Genomic DNA, 24,412 nt, shown 5'->3' with positions numbered 1-24,412 from the left:
TATATATACATATATATATGTATATATACATACATACATATATACACACACACACATATATATATGCGTGTATATATTCTTTTAAAACTTCCTTAGCCAGGTGTGGTTGTACTCTGGGAGGCTGAGGCAGAAGGATCACAACTTCAAGCCCAGCCCAGGAAACTTAGCAACCTAGACTCTAAAAAATAAAATAAAAAATTTAAAAGGGCTGGGAATGTAGTTCAGTGCAAAGGCCCTAGGTGCCTATACCACAGGAAAACAAAACAAAGTGAAAAAAACATGCCTAAAGAAGTGCTGTATGTTCTAAATCTTTCCCAGTAATCTTCAAAAATATTTGTGATGTTCCTCAAGTAATGATATTCCAGGTTAATAATATTGCAGGTTACAGTTTTCTACTATGACTGAAATATACATATATTATTGGTAACTCAGATTTCAATGACACAAAGTAAAAATTAAGCACATTTTTAAGGGGAGGGGAATGGGACAAAAAAAGAATTAAGATGACTTGTGTACATGTATAAATTCCCCATGATGAATCTGGTCATTATGTGATGAAAACATAGTGAAAAAAAAACTAATAAAAACTAATAAAAAAATGAAAAAAAGTTGCAGTATTGTAGGAATAAGTGTATACTTCTTAAGAGTTCATTATTTGTATGAATTAAACCTATTTATAAGACCCCAATTATGTGCACTGGAATTTTATTATTTTTATATAATATGGGCTATAAAAGCAAGATGCAGAATCCCAGGTAGACCTCACTGATGTGAAAGTCTGCTTCCTCTACAGTGTCAGACGCTTGAATGAGTATCAGAACATTTGGAAAGGAAAACATTTTATTCTCCTGTTCCGTAAAGCAAGCAGTAGTAGCCCTCTAGGTAGCCCCTAGGAACTTGCTGGAGCCCAAAAGATTCATATAAAAACAAGGGGTTTTCTGTCAAATACATAAGTCAACTTATTTTCTAATTGTATCCGATAACTAACAGCTATTTGTCCTTCTGCTCAGACTAGCTCGAGGGAACTGTCTGTATTGTGTCCAAAAATCCCTTTCCAAACCTGGTGATATTCAGGTCATCCTGGACATCCCTCAACAGACTCAAGTTGTTCATGGAAACAATAGGCTTTTACACAGCCTTCCATCTGGGAAATGTCTGTGTGTCCCTGGGCCTGTGTAAAGGGTAAATGTGACATGGCAGGAAGCCCGGGCACAGCATTATTCCAACTGTGTGTAGCAGGTGTATTTGTAGTCCTCATAAGATAAATAGCCACATTTATGTATCTGCATCACGTATTCGGCTCTGAGTAAGTGTATAATTACAAAGGACCAGAACAAACCCAAGGGCAACATACAGCAACATTTAAAAGCACATCGGGCGTGGTGGCGCACATCTGTAATCCCAGCACTCGGGAGGTGAGGCGGAAGGAGCATGGCTGAGTTTGAGGCCAGCCTGGGCTACATAGTGAGTTCAGGACCAGTCTGAACTACAAAAGGAGATTCTGACTCAAAAAACAAACAAACAAACAAAACATTTAAAAGCATTTTTTCATATCAGTCTATTTTTGAACCCTGTAACATGAGCCAGGCCTGAGAAGTAACCTTGATGTTTTTCTGTTTAGCAGTGGAAGCCTCAAGAGTAACTTTTCCAAAGGCTAGAACTGCTTGTATGTGGACAAGTCAGCTGGTGTCAGTCTTTCACTCCCCCATGTGAGGCAGCAGGGCCTTCGAAGGTGAGGAAAGTGGAACACAATGTCAGACGGCTGCTAGGTTAGGGGGCGCAGGCTGCAACCAATCCTCAGTTCTTAGCGGACTTCAGCAAACAAGGGAGTCTTCCACAATTAATAAAACATACGTAAGATCTACAGATTGGAGTACTATTTACAGCTCTACTGAAAGGAAAAGTATAAGAGTTTGAGAAGAAAAGGAAAGGAAAAGAAAACAAAATTATTTTCCCCAACTCCAGTTTGGGGAACTGTATATAAGTTCATGCTGTATTTTAAAATTAAGGATTAGAAAATGAATATACTTCTCTGTTTCGTAGTTCAGTGCAACATATGAGCTGTAGATTTGCTTGGGTCTCATTTTCCTTAAGAATGTACAAGACAGTATCAACTGACAACCAAGGGGATGGTTTTCCTATAAATAAACAAAAAAGCCCAAATACCTTAAAAGAAGCAATTACTATGTTTTCTTTACTATTTAAAGAACAGTTAGTGTTTTTTCTCCCTTGATTTTTAAAGAAGTACACATACTATTTTTCTATATAAATGTCTTGATATTTGCAATAGGCCACACACTACACACAATGACCACGTGAGAAAGATTCAATGCCTGCTTACTTTCTAAAACTCTTACATCTTACACTGAACTCATGAAAAAGTGAAGTTTTGGAGCAACTCAATCTCCTGAAAGCCAGGGAAATCGAGGCCCTTCTGGAGGAGAAGATATGTGGAGGCCTCTGCTCTGAGTGGAGCACAGCCTGTCTGCCGGTGTTCCTCCTCCGGAAACAGACTCCTGGCCTCTACGAGGTATGAGGTCTCCTCTAGTTCAGTCCCAGCATCTCGGAGTCATCAGTTCTCAAGGTCAGCTGATCCTCAGAAACAAGTCCCCAGCCTGCTCTCCCCTCCCCTGCCAGCCTGCTTGGCCGCCTGTCTCCTGGCTCTGCCGCAGCTCCAGGCACTCTCTACACGCTCAGCAGGCAGCTGACCACCCCACCCCATGAGGAGGACGAGGGAGGTGGGCTGCACCTTCCTAGCCTCTCCCCAAAACTGTCGGGGTGGGGGCAAGACAAACCCTCGACTCCCTGCAGGGACACTGCCCCAGCCCTGCCCGGTCCACCCGGGTCCCCAGCCTGGCTCCTACACCCTCGGGGGAACAGACAGGCCAGGGGAGGCCAGCCAGCCTAGCGCTACACACAACAGTCACCCGCGGTCAGGTCTGGCGGGCACTGTGCAGCATGGGGTGGCTGTTCTGCAGCCCTTTCTAGTCTGATTGTCACCTCCTTAGTGCACCACCTCCTGGACCCCGCTGAGCCGCAACCTGAAGGCCCGGCCCTCCCAGCACTCAGCCCCCTTTCCCTGTTTTTTGCTATAGCACCATGACTTTCTAACTACCACACTGTGATGTTTATTATAGACTAAGTTCACTTGCCGGTACTCTGATACACTCAAAACGCCTACACTGCTGCCTACATTGATCTCAGGTTTTTAGGACTCTCTGCCAAGTGCCTGGTAAATGAACAATAAGAATTCATAAGAACATAGAAAATTAACAATGTATTTGCATGGTTATCCTGATTCCTTTCTCTGAGAAATGACTACTGTAGTTCCTATTTAAGAGCATCAAACACCAAATACAGAAAGTATCCTGTTAGGTATGCAGTGAAAACTTTCAGAATCTCTACTTTAGGAAGAGAGAATCCTCTTGCAAGAAAATGTTCATATATAAACCTTATAAAAGAAAAAGTAAAGACTGATTTAGGACAACCAACACTAAAAAGCTAACTGGGAAAGGATCACTACAGACATCTTTCACTGGTTAAAAATGACACACTAGGCATTCTAGACAGTAGCAAGGAATTAATTTTTATCTAAAAAAGAACATTACCATGAATGCAAAGATTATTAATAAAGATTGTCTCAGTCATAGACTTGGACTTTGAAGGTAGTGAAATGTACTTGCAGTTTCATATCCTAAATTATGTTCCTGTAGAACTTCTCTTAAATTAATTTTAAAAACAGATAAATGAAAAAAAACCCAGATAAATGGAAAAAGCCAAGATAAATAGCATACAAAGCATTTTGTCTCTGCTGTGAATGACATGGAAAGCAAATGACTTTCTTTGTATATCTTATAACAGTCAATATGTAAACGTGCTGAAACACATCCGTATGTTTCTTATTTGAGCAGATTATTTTCTTCACTGACCGGGCCCATTATACCTCACGTAATTATTTCCAAAGAGAGTACAAAGTGTTATTTGGAAACAGAAATTTGAACTTGCCTTCGACATGACTCAGGTTCAGCGGCTTAATGGTCAGGTGCACTGCGGACCGCTGGGCTATGTGCGTCCTGTACTGGTGACTCACGACCTCGCCGCCGTCCTCCAAGAAGAAGCAGCCTCTTGACCGCACACACAGCCAGTCCTGAGGTGAAGCAAACAGGGCTCTCAAACCGCTTCTGCTAACTGCTCCCAGCACAAATGGCATTGAGGAAAGGGCGGGAGAGGCAGGTGTGAGAGAAACTTCAGACAGTCCTTGCCCTCAGGGATGTGCAACGCAGGAGGTAAGAAAACAGCCCCAAGGCTAATCAGTGCCACACAGCAGGACATACTAACTACGTAAGGAAAGTGCAGAGCACTGGGGCCCAGCCAACATCTTCCGTCCGACTGGTTGGGTGCAACACGGATGGAAACTGACGGGCCTTCCGTGTGCGTCCCTGTGAAGATCAGCATCGTCTGGATAATGAAAAGTCAAGGAAGTACATAATGGGGAATCAAAGAAGAATGAAGCTCGCAGCAGAGGGGAAGAAGTAAAGCACAGTAAGGAATGTGTTGCTGTGATAGCTAGGAAAGACCGAAGAAGGAAGGGATGGAAAGGAAAAGCGGTAGGACTGCATGTGGAGATAAAGCACACAACACCCAAAGTAGCTGTTTTCAGTTTCAGTAACCAGAAGAACACTGAGTAAGTTCCAGAACTACAGAAACATGCAGATACATAGAAAAGGTCAGCTTGGAGAAAGAGCTTTCTGTAATGGCTCTACTATTTCTTAGTGTAGCCAGATCCCTTCAGGTCTGGGTCCATATTTCTTAGAACTAAAATTAAGTAGAAACTGAAAACAGCACACTGGGGAGAAAGTAGAGGATTCTTTACTGAACTTAAAAGAAACTGTGCTATTGCCACAAATGTGTACAAAATTGTTTTTCGCTGTATCATTAGTAGGCTTGCCTATGTGAAATGTAAGGCATATTTCTGTTCTATCCCTAATAACTTCCCAGAGTAGAGCATTAATGAGGCCTTGAAGTGACTTTATAAAGAAAGATTCTTAATATATCTGTAAGAACATTTACATATTAGATATTAAGCTCAGTGCTTTAATACTGAAAACTACCCAGAAGACAAACTGTACATTAAAAAAAGACTTACATATACTTTTTAAAGGCTAAATTACCCTAACATATACTTGTGTATCATTTTTCTACTGTCAATTATTTTAATATTTAATACATTTTAAATTAGAAATAGAAAAGAATCCCTATAGGGCCTGGGATTTAGCTCAGTGGTGCTGCTGCCTACCTTGCAAGCTCAAGGTCCTGAATTCGATCCCTGGTACAAAAGAAAAGAATCCCTGTAACTCTCCCACCCTACTCGATTTTTATGTAATCCTTCTTATATTGACCTTACAGAAAACCCTATTTTTTGCATATTAATAATACAATTTTATGTTTCATTTTAAAAATTTAATCTTTTATCTAAAATATTTTGCTGTTGAAAAAGAACAAAGCTAGAGCCAGACGTGGCAGGATATGCCTAAAAATCCCAGCACTCTGGGAGGCTAAGGCGGGAGGATCACAAGTAAAAGCCCAGCCTAGATAATCTTGCAATTTAGTGAGACCATGTCTCAAAATAAAAAAATAGAGGGGAAGGGGGCTGATGCAGCTCAGTGTAAAGGCCCTGGTTTCAATTACCCAGTACAGGAGTGGTAGATGATGACTTCTTGTGGGTACATAAAACATTCAGTATATACAGTATTCTCCATACTTTTTATTTTTTTCAGGGCCTTGTGCTTGCCAGGCAGGTGAGGTGCCACTGAGCTACATCCCCAGCCCTCTGCATATTTTTATATATCCCAACTACTTGACAGTAAAAGCTAGTATTATAGCAATTTTTGTATTGCTTTGAATTTCTCTGATTACCACTTGTAAGATGACCATTCACTGATTTTTGGTTCTTTTTGTGTGAACTGCCAAGTCATCTCTTATTTTCTACTGTATTACAGCCTTGGTATTTTCTTACATATTTTACTTTTTGCTTACATATTTTAATAAACTCTTCTGACTATTTTAGATATCACCCACACTCTTTTCATGCTTTGATGCATGCACAGCCTCCATTTATCTTACTTTTGGTTATTTCTCAATTTGTATAAGCTTTTCATGTTTATTTTTTACCTTTTCTTTTTTTCAGACAGGGTCTCACTGTGTAGTCCAGGCTGGCATAAAACTCCGGCAATTCTCCTGCCTCAGCCTCTTGAGGGCTGGGGTTACAGGGTTGTAAAACCACCATGCCTGGCAAATTTGGGGGTGCCTCCCCTCTGGGGTACCATCTTCCCCATGCTGACCCTTGCTCTATCACTGTCCCTAATTAGGCTCAATCCTAATCTAGCCCTAACCTAGCACTGACCCTAACATCCTGTCCTAGGATTCAAATTTACAACCTCACCTAACCACTAGGCCACTGAGGCTGCTTCTCTTTTTTTTTGAGACAGGATCTTGCTTTGTAGTGCAAACTGCCCTCAATTCACAGTAATCTGCCTGGCTCCACCTCTTGAGTGCTGGGATTACAGATGTGTGCCACCACATCTGGCTATCTTTTCTTTAGCAATTTCTTCTCAAACTGGATCTAAACTTTTGAGGGTTTTCTCATTCTTATTGAACCACTACTCAAGCTTCCAGTCAGTCATTATAACACGCAACTTCAGAAGATAAAAGATTCTGAGAAATTAAAATGTGACCTTAAAAAACTGGGATTAACCCTCTTAAATACAACTTCCCTGTGAGGCAGTGTGGGATAGATATAAATTAGTCACTTAATAGCCAGAGAGAACCCGGTATTAGAGGTTACACAGACTGAGTTTAGAAGTTTTTTGTGAGCCAGCGACATGGCGTGGTGGTAGCATCTTGCCTGGCACGTGCAAGGCCCTGAGTTTGATCCCCAAGGCCCCGAAAACCAAAAACAAGGAGTTTGTAGAAATACTAATTCTAGAGTCTAAGACTTTCTCACAAGGATACCAAACAGAGAACTTCAGTGTTCCCTCACATGCTGAGGTTCAGACTCAGCCCTGTGCCAAAGCTTAACTATCACTGATGAGGATGCGCAAAAAGTTTCAAATTTTGGAACATTTAAGATTTGTGATTTTTGGATCAGCAATGCTAAAAGTAGAAGGAACCAAAAAAAGCAATCTAGTGCATAGTTCCTTTTTTGTCCTGGGGATCAAACTTGGAACCTTGCGCTTGCAAGGAAGGCGGCAAACCACTGAGCTAAGTCCTCGGCCTGAACTCAGGACCTTACGCTTGCTTATGAGGCAGGCACGGTGCCACTGAGCTAAATCTCTGGTCCCATATATTTCCTTTTTGATGGATATGAAAAGTCTGAAAAACAAAGTGCACAATGTCACAGCCCTCAGTGATGGCAGAACCCGAGTGGGAACCCAGGGCTCCCTACTTTCTTTCCTTGTTTGGTTTGGTTTTTTGAGACAGGGTCTCACTATGTAGTTGAGACTGACCTGGAACTCACTGTGTAGCCCAGGCTGGTCTTGAACTCACAGCGATCCTCCTGCCTCAGCCTCCTGGGTGCTGGGATTATAGGTGTGCACCACCATTCACAGTTTAGGTCTCCTTATTTTCTAGTCTGCCAGTTACAAGTTCTATTCACTTCCACATTTAAACATCTGCCTTTGAATTGTGTAAAGCCAGTTTTTAAAAGAAATTTCATGTTTATGATATAATAATAAAGTGTAATAAATCATTATCATTCTGAATTAACCAAAAATTTAAATATTAACATAAAATTAGGTATTTGGATTTCTTACCTAATAATATAGCTTTTAATAGCTGCAACATTTCTCATACTTATGTTGTAATCATGAGTGTACCAGTTCATGCTAATTAAATGCAACTGTAAAAATTTAAAGCAGTTTGCTTGTACATTGATATTGAATATAATTTGTATCATTTGGGAAACTCAAAAATGGAAGAATTTTTTTCATGGATTGGTACTTTTGGGGTTAATGCCATAGGCTGATAGAAGACCTTTTCATAAAATATAGCTAGGGAGAGGTTAAACATTGTTGTTAGATTGTCTTAAGTTTCAATTTTGAAAACAATGTACAATAGAAATATGCAAGTTTCTGTGGAAAGTCTGCTGCACTAAATGGGACATTGTACGTAGATTAATAAGGCTGGAAAATGGTGGACCAGCAGTTATTATACAAGGGAGATAATCAGGTTATTTTGAACAGTGAATAACATGACCAGGGAGAATTTATAGCTCCACTCTTTAAAATGAAACATTTGCTTTCTTAAGATCTGTGAGTTATCAAGCATACAACTGCTTATGCAACTTAATATTTCCTTTAAAACACAGACTTTCAATCATACTGAGATTTTTCTCTTGGATCTAGACTAAAATGTTATGAATTAGAACAAAAAAGTACTGATATATTGGCTGGCTCATTCAAATAAATCAATTTGAAAAAATGATAGATTAAGTGGACAGTTTGAGTATTATAAGAAAAATGTAAGGTGTTTTTTAAAAATTTTAGAATGACAGAGTAAGAAACTCCATGCATGACAGAATATTTTGACAACAAAGCAGAAATAAAATAACAGCTTGTAATTCCTATTCAGGGCATGAGGTGGTGCTATGTTCTACCAATTCAGGTACAGTAATTCATACAAGTGCAAACAATTGCTACTTCATTCATTTGTGAGATAGAAATTTTACTTACTTTCATTTGTAATATAGAAAGAAGAGCTGAAAGCACAAATTAAAAATAGTAAAGCAGAAAAAAGCTATCAAAACATATTATGTTACATTTTTCTTGGATTACAGTAATGAACGTGGTTTAATCTGACATACAAATTCTGTATTATTAAGAAAACACGGGCTGGGGATTTGGCTCAATGGTTCCGCCACCTGCCTTGCAAGTGCAAGGGCCTGAGTTCGATTCCCAGTACAAAAAAAAAAAACAACATTAGGTGGAGTAGGATTAGCAAGTAACAGATCTGATAGCTTTAGTCAGAAGATGAATTTACTTTTTTTAAATAAAGGTATCCTGTGTCACTTGTTAGAAAGCTATTTGCATTCCGTGTGCTAAGACAGGTAGGTAGGTAGGTAAAGATATTCTTTAAATAGGTGAAATAGATAATCTACAAAGGGAAAAAGGGACATGGATTGCCTCTTAAAAAGGCTGGTCAACATTTTGAAAGAAACTACTTGGAGCTTTTACAAAACTTAACAGTGAATCATTTTGAGACAGAGTTTGTATTATCATATAGATATCTATAAAATATATATGTGCACATCACATATATATGGTATGCATGTACCAGTAAAACTGGTTACACATAGGTTTTGAACATATGCTGCACAATGTACGTATACCAGTGTTCATAGCATCATTAGGCAGAATAACGGGTGTGCTATGTGTGCCTCTAAGGTACAATACAGATATGTAAACATATACATGTGGTTTGGTGCCTACTCTGATTTTAGTCATGATTTGCTTTAGCAAGTTGAAGCTACTTCTCCCCGAGAATTCCTGACATTCCTTGAAAATTACAGAACCTAAGGAAATGCACAGAATCCAAGATTTAAAAAACCCCAGTAACACAGTACCTACTGATGGCAAGCTGAAAGCAATATATCTATAATCGCTGTAAAGTTCATGTTTTCCTCCCATAACTCAAGTCCTGTATGAAACAGTGTGGATTTGTTTAAACTCTGGCTGCTGGCCGTGATGCTGCACTCCTGTAATCCCAGTACTAAAGAGGCTGAGGCAGGAAGACTACTTGGCACCCTAACTCTAACTATCAAGAAAAAAATAAAGAGCAGGGGAAGGACAGGACAGACCCCATGCTTAACCTATTCCAACAATTTCCAAATTTCTGAAGCTTTCCTTCTCTGACCCAATTCTATACTTTGTTTCACCTGAAACTGAGGTACCACTTGTTTAAAGAATTAGAAGAAAATTAATATAACCATCTTTTTAGTAATTTACTCAGAATTTTTATAACTAAATACTTCTCAGAGTGGCTATAAACCTCATAAAAGTATAAAATTTATGAAATTACTTCAGAGTAAAGTGAAAACAAAGAAAGGAATCCTATAGATTGACAAAAGGGCCATGAACTTCTAAAAAAGTCATGTCAGCTCAGTTCATCCAAGAAATACCAAATGTGAAACAGTGGGAAACATAAAGATCAGAAACAGGATATAAAAGGGTAAGACATACGGAGCTAACAAGTATTTCCAAAGGATATTAAGTTTTATATGAAAATCACAGAATTAAAAAGTTGACGATAGGCTAACTTTAGTTTTAATTATCAAATTTTCCTGGTACCTTCTGCCTAATTCCCAGTCGGCACCAGCATCTTCCCTGCTGCTGACATCTTGGCCACCAAGCCCAGGTGGACTCTTATACAGCTCTACGGCCGACAGAATCATTCCCAACAGATCTGCCCCATCCCTATGACCAAGCCCTGGATCGCCCCATCTGGATATTGCATCCGTCCCCGGACAATCTCTCTCCACACAATACCAGGAACTTCATAAGCTACACTTTCATCTCGCCATTACCACCTCAAGACCTACCCTCATTTCTCAGGTCTACAACTACTAACAAGCCAATATTTTATTCCAGTGACTATTTTATGTCCCTTGCTATCAGACTAAATGTTTTACATATATTAAGATTTAAGTCTTTCCAAAACACACTAAATGTGATTATTTCCAATTTATAGATAAAGAAACACATCCAGAAGGGCTGCTGATTAACTTACCCAAGTTGGCACAGTTATTACGGAACAAAGCTAGGGTATGAGCTCAAGTCTGTAACCAACACTATTCATCATCAATACCTAGAATGATGTGTGGCACACAGTACTTCAGTAATTATTTGTTGAATAAATGAAATGCTATGCTATGCCACCTTGCTATATGTTAATAACCAAACGAAGATTTCTGTGTTTTCATTCAAGGTTAATTTTTTTCTGGTACTGGGGATTGAACTCAGGACCTTGAGCTTTCGAGGCAGGCAGTGGCACCACTGAGCTGAATACCTGGCCCTCAAGGTTCATATTTTATACTAAGTTAAATGGCCGGCATATATTATTTGAAATTAAATGAATTTTATTGGTATGGTCTCAAATAATGGCACAGGAGAAAAAAGGCTCATTATGACTTGATAAAATCTATATTAAAACGTATGCCTCTCCTGAGTAAAATTATATTTATTTATACTTTTGAATCAGATCACTAATAATTATTTAAGCCAATGTTATTATCATTTAACTTCGTTGTGAAATACAAAAAGTTTCCATTTGTGGAAAATACTATGTCTGGAACACTAAAAATTGTGCGAACATGATGGGCGTGCACACCAAATTGCTTAGGTGCACAGATTCCTAAACAGTCAGAGCGAAATTCCTTGGAGATAATGCTTTAAAATTTTAATATAGAACAAATGTCACTGTCTAGCAACTTAAAGATATAAGGGACTTCAGAGTTCAATAACAAATACAGAGTTGTTATTTGAAACAAAAATGTAGCTCTGGAGAACAATCCGTTCGGTTTTCTAACAGCAGTTATAGTATGTGGTCATAACCATTCCCCCCCCTTACTGCGGTCTCCAGGTGCACATTTTTAATGTAGCCTAGCAGTTTCCAGTTAATGTTTTATATTTCTGTAGCTATTATTTTCTGTTGAAAGAAAACTAGTAAAGGTTGTGTCTAAAAAGGGAAAACAAAGGAAGAAGATCAATATTGGCCCTCTACAAATATTGACTTAGCAGAGTGACTTTGTTGTCTCTCTCTCACAGGACAGGAATTGATAGTGAATGAATGATTTATTCACCAGCAACATCTACAGAAAGTGTCTGTTACATAATTAGACAATCTCCTCACCAGGTTCAGATATTCGGGAGTTACCATTTTCAAACCAAAGACCTATGACAACATTCTTCTTACTTTTATTTAAAAATATTACAGGGCCAGGGACACAGCTCAGTGGCACAGCACCTACCTGGCAAGCTCGAGGCCCGAGTTCAATTTCCGGTACCAAAAAAAAAGTTACAACTGACTTAAATGCGGAAATGCCAAGTTCCACAGGAAGAACCATGAAGAACTACTTCAGTTTTAATGGCTCACTGTTCACACAAAATAGCTGCTAATAAACTCAGTATCAGTCTTTTTTTCCAGAAAAAGTTATCTCTGCTAATTTAAAATACTTTACCTTTAGATTTGGCTCAGTTAACTTTGAGTTTTGGTTACTGTTAGCAGCCATGGAAATTGTGCAGGAAACGGATGCTTTAAACTTTCTCGCGGTTGACAGTAAAGAATCCCTGGTATCACCTGGGGGAACATAATAGTGATTGGGTCTCCTCATTCGGGAAAGTTCTTAGCAGGTGTTTGTTTCTAAACACAGTGTGGTAATAATGTCACTCTCTTGGTTCTTCCTACTGAAATAAGATTCAAGGTTTTGTATTTATCAGATTTTCACGGTCCCTAATTTATGGGCTACTAATAAGATTCCTTACTTCAATATGTTGCAGTTCTGTGTGAAATTTTTGTTTTAATAAAATATAATGAGCACAGCTAAGTCAAGTCCCTTAATAAAATTTATTTCAATTGAGTTATTACAGCTGAGAGTCTAGAAGTTGTATCCAATGAAAGTTGGATTTTCATTTATCACTAAGCTGGGATGGAAGAACAGTTTTATCCGAATAATGACTCTCCATTCTTGATGGAGAAATTCAGGGTCAAGAGTACATACCTTTATTTGAGAACGCTTCCTGATCACTTTTCCTTGTGATTCCAGGTGACGGTTTTGGTACTGACGACGAGTCCCCCTCGGAGAGCACTTCCATTTGGCTTCCAAACTGTTGACGCCTCAGTTTACTGTCAGCCTCTAGCTTTTCTAGTGCAGTCTTGAGACACTGCCCGCTGGTTGTCATATATAATTTACAAAACTACAGGAAATAAAAAAAAGGAGTCCGGTGGGCGAACCATTCAATCATACATTTGGGAGGCAGAGAAGGCAAACGCCATTAGGAGGGGGGATAGACTGACAGACGGAATATATTTCTTGTTGGACTGGGTTGTTTTATTTTCCTGAATCGGACTGGCCGGCCTCGAGTGGCCTGGTGAGACGCAGCCATGACTTAGTGAGAAGGTCACACTTGGAGAAAATGAAATGCCACACAAGGAGAAATGATTCATTTTTTTTTTTTTTTTTCACAAGATGGACTCACTTACGTTTGTTCTAAATAATTGTGATTCTTCCACCCCGGAAAGGGTACATTTCTGAGGTTCTCTATGTTGCCTGCATGTCTGTATGTGCAGACAGATGCATTTTAACTTGCTTATTCAGGCTAAATAGCTTGTCTAAAATATTGGAACCAAAGTTGTTTTGGATTTTTATCAGGGATTTGGAGCTTTTGTGCATCCATAGAGAATTTTCTTGGGAGTGGAACCCAAGCTCAAACAAGAACTTTGCAGATGCCTCACATGCGCCTTCAGGCATAGCCTGAGGGCAGTTTTGTATAATATTTTAGTGAGCCTGCATTTTGACTGGAAGTCCTGACAGGAGGCCACAGTGTGGAATTTTCCTTCCTTTCCTTTTTCTTTTGTTTTTTGGTACTGGAAATCGAACTCAGGACCTTGCACTTGTGAGGCAGGTGTGGTGCCACTGAGCTAAATTCCTGGCCCATGCTTTTAATTTTTAAAAAGACTTTTCTAAGGGCATGGGGTATAGCTCCACCGGAAATGTGTGTAGTATGCATGAAACCTGGGGTTTCACCCCTAAGGGAGAGAAAACCTAACACATTTCTGATGTCGATTAGCTTGATTTAATCATTTTACAAAGTACAGAGTACTTATCAAAACATTACATGTGTGCTATAAAAATATATAAATATAGGGGCCAGGGATTTAGCTCAGTGGCTACCTACCTCACAATCATAAGGTCCTGAGTTCAATTCCCAGTACAAAAAAACAGAATGTTTTTTTTAAATATAAAATATTTTATATAACATTTTGTTAATTATACCATAAGAAAGCTGAGGGAAAACTAAAATATAAATAATTTCCTAAATAATATGCAAATTATATACCTTAATGTAGTCAAATTTGCCATCAACATTTACATCAGGCAAATTTATTACACTATTAACTTCTTCTGGAGTCATCTTCTCACCTCTCTGAAAGAAAACAAAATGATCACCACTTTGTTATTAATTAGGATAATGAAAATTAAGTTTTAATCTCTTCTACAAGTTGGAACATGTGGCTTCACAATAAATCAGAATAAGCACTATGTCAGGCGATAATGAGAGTGTTATGCAGGATTAAAAACTCACAATTTTATTAAATTTTGTGAAAATGTGCAAAGTTTCGGTTCACTAAATTTTGACAATTGTATATCATGGAATTGTAACTTACTGAATTTAAAGTAATGGTACTGTCTAATACTGCACCAAGAGACAGTGGATTCTAAAGGCTTTTACGTTTTGCTTCCCCTTCCCTCTTGTCACACATGGACCCATGTGATTTGCAGATCCCTAGGTAGGAAGGGACTGTGGGAGCACAGGGGCCTGCAATGTGGGCTCGGTCTGATACTTTGTCTTCTGCTGAAAACAGCACCTGTTATCTTGAAGGATCTAGATATAAGTTCATCAGTCAGTGTCGTAATTTTTTTGCTTGTTCTTTTGAGATAGGGTTTTGTTATGTAACCCAGGCTGGCCTCAAACTCACAGCAATCCTCCTGCTTCAGCCTCCTGAGTATATCACCATGCGTGGCAATAGAGTAATTAGTTTTAAGTGAACTTTACTAGCCACAGCTCAACTCCAAGGCTTTGCAAATCTGCACATTACAAGAGGTTCACAGATCTTACCTTTGTTAGAAATTTATGAAGGTCGGTGTGTGAAATACAGCCGTCATCATTTACATCTAACTGCTTAAATGCTTTTAGCAGTTCTGCTTTTGAAATAGGTTTTTCCTTCCTTAAAATTACACAAAAATCGTCAAAATTCAGTTTGGCAGTTTGAGGAGTCCAATACTTATTAATAGTTTTCTGGGATGGATTTCTTCCTGCATGCTGAAGAGCTGCCCAATAAAACAGGTATCTGTCACTGTAACACCCGGAATTGGTGTTTAGGTTCACTTTTTCTTCAAATCATGATCTGTTAATGATTTTAAGCAAACTTCATATATAACAATACAGTACCTCCGGTTGACTTTCGAGTTACATCAATGTATGCATGACTTGTTTTGTTTTGTTTTTGTTTTTTGGTACCAGGGATCAAACTTGGGCCCTTGTGCTTGTGAGGCAGGCAGTGGAACCACTGAGCTAAATCCCCCCGCCCTTACGCCTGACTTTTAATAGCAAAACATATGTGCCACCAGCTAAAGATTCTCAATTTATTAATGCTCAAGTTAAATAAATTTTTTCTTTTCTGACAGTTTGGTTCTCCACCTACGTGGTTGAACTGTTAATATCAGATTTACTAAGCACTTTTAGAGGAAAAAAGATTAAAACTGTCGCCCACTTATTTGTTTTAAGGACATTAGGACAACAGCAATAAACATAAATCATTATGTTTTATTGTTCAACAAATATTTTAATGAAGTGAAGAAGTCATTTTAGTGTCACCAAGGGCATGATACCTAACATGCTCGTCATTGCTAGGCTGGCTTTCGTAAGTCGTGTTTCCAATGCCTCACACATCTGCTCGCAATTATGGCTTCACTAAAAATCAAGAATGTCAACATATTTTGAGAGAACACTGTCAAAGAGATGCAATGGATAAAATACTTTTTAAACCATTTTACTAACATACATATATCTTGTACAGTTGAATATATGTACTCTGGTAATTTGCAAATAAACACCTGCATATTAAAACACAATTCTATATAAAATGAGTTAATAATGCTTCCTAAGACCTAGGAGGAATTAATAGACAGTTGAGTTGTAACTTTGCTAAAATATACAGATATATTTCTTTAGTTACCAACTTCATTTATAAAACTTTATATTGGACATTTCCAACTGTGTCAGATGAGAACTCACAAGATGTGCACATCGAGAATCAGCACTAAAAATGAAAATCTGACTGTTGTACAATTTGATGTAATAAGGACTAATACAAAACAATTTAAAGAAATATCCTCAAGAAAATAGAAACTAGAGTCAGTTGTAATGAAGACGCATTGCACATAGGCATATACAGGGTGATTTTTGTCAGATATACAAGCTTTCCAGTTACAAAGAAGTTCTATAACACAAACAGTCTATCTCTGAAGTGTAGGAATGCTATCTGCAGCCATGACTTATTGTCAATGATATATCAGAAGTTCAGAGACAAAGGAAGTTTCTGATTCTCCAAACTATGCCAGGGCAAAGTAACTATTTGATTTAAACTCTGTCACAGAGCAATAAAAAAATAATCTAGAGGGGAACTCTGGAGCTAACAGAAGTACTTACAGCAATCACCATGTTCTTTTTATGTGTAAAGACTCTGGAAATTTGCAGCACTGGGGATAACTGAGCTTTTATTTCCACAGGTTTATTCTGGATGTATATTTTAGCAAAGTTACAATTCCCATGGTTCCCTAACTACAAAGTACAGGTAGCTATGAACAGATGATTCCATAATTCATCTATTAATATAATCAAGAGAAATGGCACAGGTTAGGGTTATGTGTCCAGCCAGCACCCATCCTTTAAACATTGGGAATAGAAACAGAATCTAAATGTAGTTATAATTTGAAAGTCAAAAACTCCCTAGGAAAGAAAGTGATGCTTTCTACCCAGCATTGGATAAACAGGTACATGACTGCTTTTCTCATAGTGGCAGCTCCATGTACACTTGCCACTGTCTTCAGTGACAATAAAAACCACGCCAAAATACATACTCGGTAAGTAGACTTTCCATTTCTAAGAAATTGAGATAATCTAATTATTACTAACTTTTTAAGTCTCAAGGTTTAGAAATAGTTCATTTTTAAGTCTGATGACAGTGAAAATATCCTGTTAAGTATGGATGTTCAAAGAAAGGTTGACACTAAGATTCTGATCTTTTGCCAAGGTTTACTTTAAACTTTCACATGAGTCCTTAGCACTGTATTATTTATGAATTGATAAATAAAAAGCTGTAAAGCTTTAGTGTCTAAGAGGCAGAAGGTCATCAATGGAAGACAGTGGTAAGAAAGAGACATCATGATTTGCATTACTTCTTAAAAACTAGATTATCTGAAATCAATTACTATAATGCCAGAAGGAATATTCCACTATAAAACCCAAAGAGTATATAACATAGAAAAGACAAACACTGCATTGTTATCGTTCAAGATAATTTCTAAGACTGTTAGCACCTTATCAATACAGACTTATTGATTCCACAAACCAAACACTATAGAAGTAGAGGGCATGTTAAGCTTTTAAACTTAGCGGATTCATTATCTCAGCCTATTTCAAAAGAAGAAAGAAAAAACTCAGAGAGTCTAGGACATAGCAACAAACTAGAATTTAAATTAACTGGATTTTTCCTTATAACAATTAACATATATTAAACACTAATATTTAAATTTCAAAATGAAACATTTACTAATTTTAAAATTATAGAGGGCTGGGGGTGTAGGTCAGTGGCAGAGTGCTCACCTAGAATGTGCAAGGCCTTGGGTTTTTGTTTTTGGTACCGAGGATCAAACTCAGGACCTTACACTTGTAAGGCAGGCATGGTGTCACTGAGCTAAATCCCTGGCCCTAGGCCTTGGGTTTGATCCCCAGCACTGCAAACAAAACTATATGTAAACTAAAGCAAAATTAAATACAATTCAAAAAATTACTTCAGTCATTTGTGTTTAAACTATTTTACAAATAATGCCTTTTATTGTCTTTCAAATACATTTTAATCTTTTCCCCAAAATGGACTTCCTCAAATAGAGATCTTATTGCACACAAACCACAAGACTTTGCTACAGAATAAATTAGTTTTGGTTTTGGGAAACTACTTCTAAAGCTGGCAAAATAACTCAATTTCTCTACTCCCAAAGTGACCAACCTTGATGACACAAACACAGAGACTGTGTATCTGGTGCTGTCACCTCTCTCTGGTGACTAATGACCTCCAAGTCATCTGATGCCTGGCAGGAAACAAACTCAGCGATTCAGGAACATTTGTACCCAGAAAAATATGAACTTATGATAATGAAGAAAAGAGATAAAAGAAAAAAATACCCCTGAACTCTTAATTCTCTTTAAAATTTCACTTATTTCCCAATACTTTTCTTCTACCATCACCTGACCCTATTCTTAACGTATTTTTTATATTTTCTTCAGTACAGGTAAAAATTCAGATGCCAAAAGTGGTTTAATTCTGTTTTGTAATAACTACAGTGAGATTTTAAAAATATTTTCAACAATAAATTGATGAAAGCTTTTAATATACCCATCTGGACTGTATAAGTACTGAAAATTTTATTTTGAAGTTCCTGGAATGTATAACTATATAAAACGGCACAATAGCTTATAGCTATTGCTAAGCATGACTAATGAAAGTGGGATTATTCAACAATTTTATTTTCAATCTTTCAACAAAAAAGCAAAATATTTGTTAAATTACCTAGGTAAAGTTGATCTTTAGAAATAATGTTTTCTAAGCTGCTTTTGAAGACGGTTAAGTAGGCAGCTCTGCAATTCATGTAAAATACCTCTTCTTCAGTTGGTGGAAGTTTCTTTCTTCGAAGGTTCTCTGAAGGCATTGATTTCTGACTGGTAAAAGTGACATCGCTTCCTGGATGGGTGGTCATTCTATTAGAAAATAATTGAAAGATTTGGTTTAGTCTCTGTTGGTCACCTAAAATGCAAATGTCACCATGCCCTTCAAATGTGGATGGAGAAACCAGACGATTTCATAGGGTCCTCCAAAGGGAATCAGTTGTTATATGTGAAGCAGATAAGACACTGCCTGACACGTAAAAAGTGCGAAATAAACTGTGGATATTGGGAAACTATAATTACGAGTATCTTTAAAGGAACTGGCGTTGGCACCTGCCCTCCACAGCAGGATCAACCCAGTCATTTCACTAATATCTGCATTTAGTATTTCAAATAACTGAACTTTTAAGATTACCACGGTGGCTTTGCTGTGTTCTCCTATTAGTAATCCTAGTTTGGGTTTACAGGGCACTTCTGCTCCTAAGAGCATAATGAACTGTCCTAAAACCTCCTTTGATCCCTACTAAGTGATCAGGTACCTTTTGTCCATTTTACAGATAAACAAACTGAGGGACAAAGAGGTCACAATAGTGCTAATAACAAGCATTGAGAGGTGGTGAATTTCAGTGAGTTTCTTCCTACCTATTGTGGAGGAAGGTTTGTCGAACAACAGCTTCTATGCAGTACTGAATTGTGCCGGTGGCCTAACAGCTCCCCACATACTTTATCCAGCTCTGACTGCTAAAAATACATTCCAACCTAATAAATTGAATATTTCAAGTTCAACAATAAGATGACACGAGTAGGGTCCCCTTCAGGACTCATTGGATTCTTCCTCGGGAGGCCTAAATCACAGGCACCTTCTTGAATTATATAGGTCTTTTACACTTGGGAAAGAAAGATAATAACCGCTTATCATGGATGAAGTACCCTATTTATAATACACAGGCCGCCTGCCTGACACTTTCATATTACGCCAGACTCCGAAGGAGCCCACAGGGATGCGGTGTCACAGTCTGGTTACTGCAAATCGAATCACTATAATTAAGCGCCACCGTTTTAAACACATATGCGTGCGCGCATCTCCTTGCGAATGTGAGGGCGGAAACCCTGTTCCAATATGGAAGAATGACTATTCCCTCCGCAACAAGCAATTTCAACATCTAAATATTGCTAGATCTTCCTCGAATACTCTTTCTAAACGGGGTGACTCTTTCACATGGAAATCCCACGGCGGAAACGTTCCAGAATTCCATCTTTCTCTTTCTGGGAAGAAAGACGAGAGTGGCACATAAATAAATACAGAATCGCACCCTTTGGGCTCGGACAGCTCCTTTGTTTAAACTCCAGCGAGCCCGCGGCCGGCGGCCCAGCAGACCCCGGGCCGGGGAGACACGGCCTCCGGGGGCCTAGACTGGGGCAGGAAAACACTTCGGTGTCCCGCGGGACGACGCCGAGAGCAGGGAGAAGGAAGGGCAGCGGGCGGGAAGAGGAAGCCGCAAGGGAGGAAAGCGCGAGCTAGGAGGGCGACACAGCGCGCTGCCTCACCCGGGTCACCTGCGAGGACGCGCCGCTCTCGGTTTCTCCGGTCTCTCCGCAGTCGAACTGCCGCCCGCCGGCCACGGGTTACCATGGCAACCGCCCTCCCCCGCCGGAGGTAAGATGCGGAGCACTTCCCCAAAGGGTCCGGCTAGAAACCTAGGGAGCCACTGAGTCACAGCGGACACACATGTTTTTGTTGCTCCTCTGTCCCGGGCTTCTATAACCAAAAATTTGACGGGGCCATGTGCTGCGTCCGGCAGGGAAGGAATGCGGCTCTAGGCCTCCACTAGTTCCACGCCTCTGTCCGCATTTACGCCGCCGGGCCCTTCGTCCCGAGGGGCGTGTTTCCGGCGGGTTGCGAGAGGTGTGACGCGGCGTCCTGGCCCGTGCGTTTCCGGTCCTGGTGACCCCGGGGTTGTTGCTTCGGGCGCGAAAAGCGTGCAAGTTCCCTTCGTTCAGCTGCAGTGGCGCCTCCCGAACCCCGAAATGCCGTAGGTATCTCCTTGCCCGTGCAGTGCTGTTTTAAGAGCCCCTCTGCAAGAGAGAACTGCAGATTTAATAGCCTTTTCAGTTTTCCCGGTTTTTTTCAGGCTGTAGCTCCACCTCTCCCGCCCTGAGCTCAGAGCTTCTAGGAATTTTCCCCCTATTTTTATATTTGTTAATTTTTACCTTTATAATTTTCTCTAATCAATCTTATTGTATATAGTGAAACCCGATTTTAAAAATACAGCTTTCTACATCAGTAAGTATGGCAAATAAAACAGAAAAGATGTAAATTGTATGTATAACTCCAAATCAGGAATAGCTTGACAGAAAATATCATTAAGTTAACAGTAATTCAGGGATCGGACTGTACCTAGAGTGTCGCTTCATTGGATTCAAATTTTTTCTAATTTGTGTACATAATGGTTACCTTCATCGTGACGACTTGGTACTTGTACATAGCGCATCTTAATTGTATTCTGACAGATGTTGTAGGCTGTAGACTGTAGGTGATGTCCACCATGAAATAATTCAAGGTGACTATTCAAAGGCGGGGACAGAGCATATCAAATCATGTCCATATAGCTTGTAAAGCTCTGTGGTGCCTTGGTTAGATTCAGAGAAACTCGGTAAGCGATTTCGTAGAGTCTCAGTACCTGGATTCCACTAAAGACTCACTGACTCAGTTTTCTTTGAAAAAAAGAAATGGTAATGTTTGTTCTTGATGATCTTTAAATTCCTGTCTAACCCCAGTAACCTGACTGAGAATGACCACGATGGAATAGGCATCTTGTTAGGTATTTAGTCTTCTTCCATCTCAAGATAGAGATGAACAAAACACAAGTTGGCTGCTCTGTGGAAACTTTAAAAAAAATCACTGAAGAAAAATGAGGGGTTGTGGGAGGGTAATCAGTACATCAGCTGCCTAGAAAGGGGATGGCAGCGGGGCGGGGGAGACTAAAGAAGAGAAGATCATTGAGGCTTGTGTAGTTTCAAAGTACATGGTGGGCCAGGATGGCAGTCCCTCCAAGCGGACAGACAGATGCTCCCAGCGCTCCACTATTAAGTTCATAGGAAGCATCTGATGACTCATAGGGTGGCAACAACCCTAAATTCACAAGGATCTTACAATCTGAGGGAGTATCCGATGTCTCAGAGGGAGGCGGTAATCCTAGGACAATGAGGACCTTATGCTGAGGAGGATCTGAGGTGGGTGAGAAGCTCAGGTTGATGGGGACAAAAGAGGAGCAAAGCATTCTTGCAGCAGAAGGTGGGGTGAATTAAGCAGATAAGGAATTTGCCCCTCCCAAGTGAGACCTTTCTCTTTCCACTGGGTTCTCAAAGAACCAGGATATCTTCAGCTGATGGAATCTTGTCCCTTGAGCATCATAGCATCACGGGACCATTGAGGCCTCAGACAGTCCTAATCATAATTTAATTGTGAAATGATTTTTTTTCCCCAAAATTTTGTAGAATGACTCTTGACAGGGGGTACCTAACATGTTTTCGTCTTGGCCCTCCCCTCTAAAGTAACATATTCCTTCAGTCTTAGGGAACATACTTGTTAGTAGGAATTGACATGAAAATGAAAAGATGTGGAAAAATGATAACCTGTTTTTGAGTCTTTATGGTCTGGGGTGTTGTGTTTAGCAGTTTAACCACATTTTCTCATTGACTCCTAAACTAGGCCATTAGGAGAAAGGGGCTGTTATCTTTATTGATAAGGGAACCAGGTACCTAATATAGTGTCTTACACATAGACACCAATAAATGCATGTTTTACTTTTACCTTTACAAGATAGAGTATTGAGGTTTTTTTCATTCTTGTTTCCCTGTTGTTGCATTAGAAAAATTACTCAGTTATTACATATACAAAGCTGCAGACAATGTAAAAAAAAATTCCTAAGTAAGAATATAATGAAGACAAACTGGTATGTATTTGCCTAACAAATGGTAATATTTCTTAAACTATTTTCCTGTTCTGTTGCAGAAGTAGAAGCCCAAAACACTATTAAAACACACACTTCTTGACAACTATATCCTGACAAATTCACAGTATTGAAATTGACATTTCGCATATCCTATATAGGGACTTTGCTAAGTTAATGTTTGCAAAGTGATTGGAAAGCAACTTTACAGTTTAATAATGCATGAAGCATAATAATAACATTTTAGCAGAGGAGCTCCATTACAGTTAGTAAACTTTTTATCTTTAAATATGAGTTGTGAGGTCATAAGGAGATGGTATAGTATTCATGTTGACAAGTTACATGTGAAGGTAGAATTCTTTATAAAATAGTGTCAAGATGATGGGTTTTGGTATGAGCTTGTAAGCTAAGTGTGGTATAACGTATGCCAAGGGATGGCTTGTATCTTTCTTATTTCTTTGTGACTTGAACGATTGTAATGAATAATTGTGGAAATATAGGAAAGAGTAATGTCCAATGGCACGAATGGGTGGGTGTATCTTAAAAACATGAATGAAAGAACCAATTTGTGAAAGACAACATGTAGTATATTGTCTTTATAAGGCTTCAGGACAAGAAACTCAGTTACTGGCTGCCTTTTGGGGGAAGCAGGTGCGATAGAGAAGGTGCAGGAAGATGTGTGTACTCTGCCACACTGGTAATGACCTAGTTCTTAAATTGTGTGGTGAGTTGGGGTGCTTTTTTCTTAGGTTTCATAATTTGCATTTCTTAGCATTAATTCTTTAATATACTTGACTTACAATTTAAAGGATTAAATAAGGATTTGGAGAGTACTTGTCTTTAGTTCACAATACGTATAGTTTTTCTCCACCTTCTGGGTGTTTTTTTCCTGTTTTGTTTTTTGGATGCTGACTTGGAGCTGGGGAAACAGGCGAATTAGGTCAAGGTTGCTCCTGGTCTCTTAAGGTCAATCTTCCCTTGAAAACATATTCCAGTCTTGTGTACATTATAAACTAGAGAAAATATCATTTCTCTTCCCAGGTTGAAATATCAGCATTTTTTAGATTGGAAGTGGGACAATCATGGACTTTGGGATGTGGGAGTCCAAGACTTGACTCTTTGTTCTGTTAACCAGCTATATAATCCCATTTTATTTTATATTTATGTAATGATAAAATCACATACAATGGTATTTGATGTAAATATCCCTTTCTAGTGCATTTTTTTTTTCCTCCCCTGCATTCTTGTATAAAGCTTTCTGGTAGGTACCATTTGCCACATCTTTCTTATTAATGTCCATTATCATCCTAGTTTAGCCAAGGACACTGAATTTCTGCTAAGAATTAACTTTGTTCCAAACTGACTGAAGAATAAAGTTAGAACATTGGAATATCATTAGTATAGCAGGAAATTGTTTGTAATAGTATTTCTCAGAGTGGGCTCCATTGTACTGATGTATTTATAAAAGTCTGAGAGTTTTCTGAGAAATCTTTAAAGGGTGCTTTTTTTCCGTTAGAAAGTGATTATGAGCACATTCTGGATCTGATAACCCAATTTTATTGCACCTGCTTGAGTTGATAGTCATGCTGGTTGCCAGTGCCAAGTGCAATGATTTTTATTTTGTGGATTGATTGTAAAGAAACATGTCAGTGGGCTGGGGATTTAGCTAAGCGGTTCGGTGGCCTGCCTTGCAAGCGCAAGGACCCGAGTTCAATCCCCGGTACCAAAAAAAAAAAAAAA

The 24,412-nt window shown here is 39.0% G+C and overlaps 2 protein-coding genes across 5 annotated transcripts in view; one reads left to right on the top strand and one right to left on the bottom strand.

Moving 5' to 3' along the window:
- Positions 1-20,601, bottom strand: part of Efcab7 (EF-hand calcium binding domain 7) — a 31,576-nt gene extending 10,975 nt beyond the window's left edge. For 2 of the 4 annotated variants that reach the window (XM_010605058.2, XM_010605062.2), the window contains exons 1-8: positions 20,268-20,600; positions 18,625-18,812; positions 14,892-15,103; positions 14,112-14,198; positions 12,773-12,968; positions 12,233-12,351; positions 4,006-4,147; positions 2,029-2,138 (exon numbers count right to left, since the gene is read on the bottom strand). In XM_010605058.2, coding sequence (XP_010603360.1) covers positions 2,029-2,138; positions 4,006-4,147; positions 12,233-12,351; positions 12,773-12,968; positions 14,112-14,198; positions 14,892-15,103; positions 18,625-18,811 — 1,053 coding nt within the window. In that variant the 5' untranslated portion in view covers position 18,812; positions 20,268-20,600. The other 2 variants (XM_010605059.2, XM_010605060.3) reach the window with 2 other exon arrangements.
- A 3-nt stretch (positions 20,602-20,604) lies between these two features.
- The window catches only part of Itgb3bp (integrin subunit beta 3 binding protein), a 47,313-nt gene continuing 43,505 nt past the window's right edge, over positions 20,605-24,412 (top strand). Inside the window, exon 1 of the mRNA XM_010605066.3 lies at positions 20,605-20,752. Within this exon, the coding sequence (XP_010603368.1) occupies positions 20,748-20,752 (5 nt within the window). The 5' untranslated portion in view covers positions 20,605-20,747. The remainder of the gene's footprint in view (positions 20,753-24,412) is intronic.

This window comes from Fukomys damarensis, unplaced genomic scaffold (genome assembly GCF_012274545.1).
Source record: "Fukomys damarensis isolate Sample0158 unplaced genomic scaffold, DMR_v1.0_HiC HiC_scaffold_33, whole genome shotgun sequence".
Lineage (NCBI taxonomy): Eukaryota > Metazoa > Chordata > Mammalia > Rodentia > Bathyergidae > Fukomys > Fukomys damarensis.
Note: the sequence above shows the minus strand (reverse complement) of the source record. Positions and strands in the feature narration are given on the sequence as shown.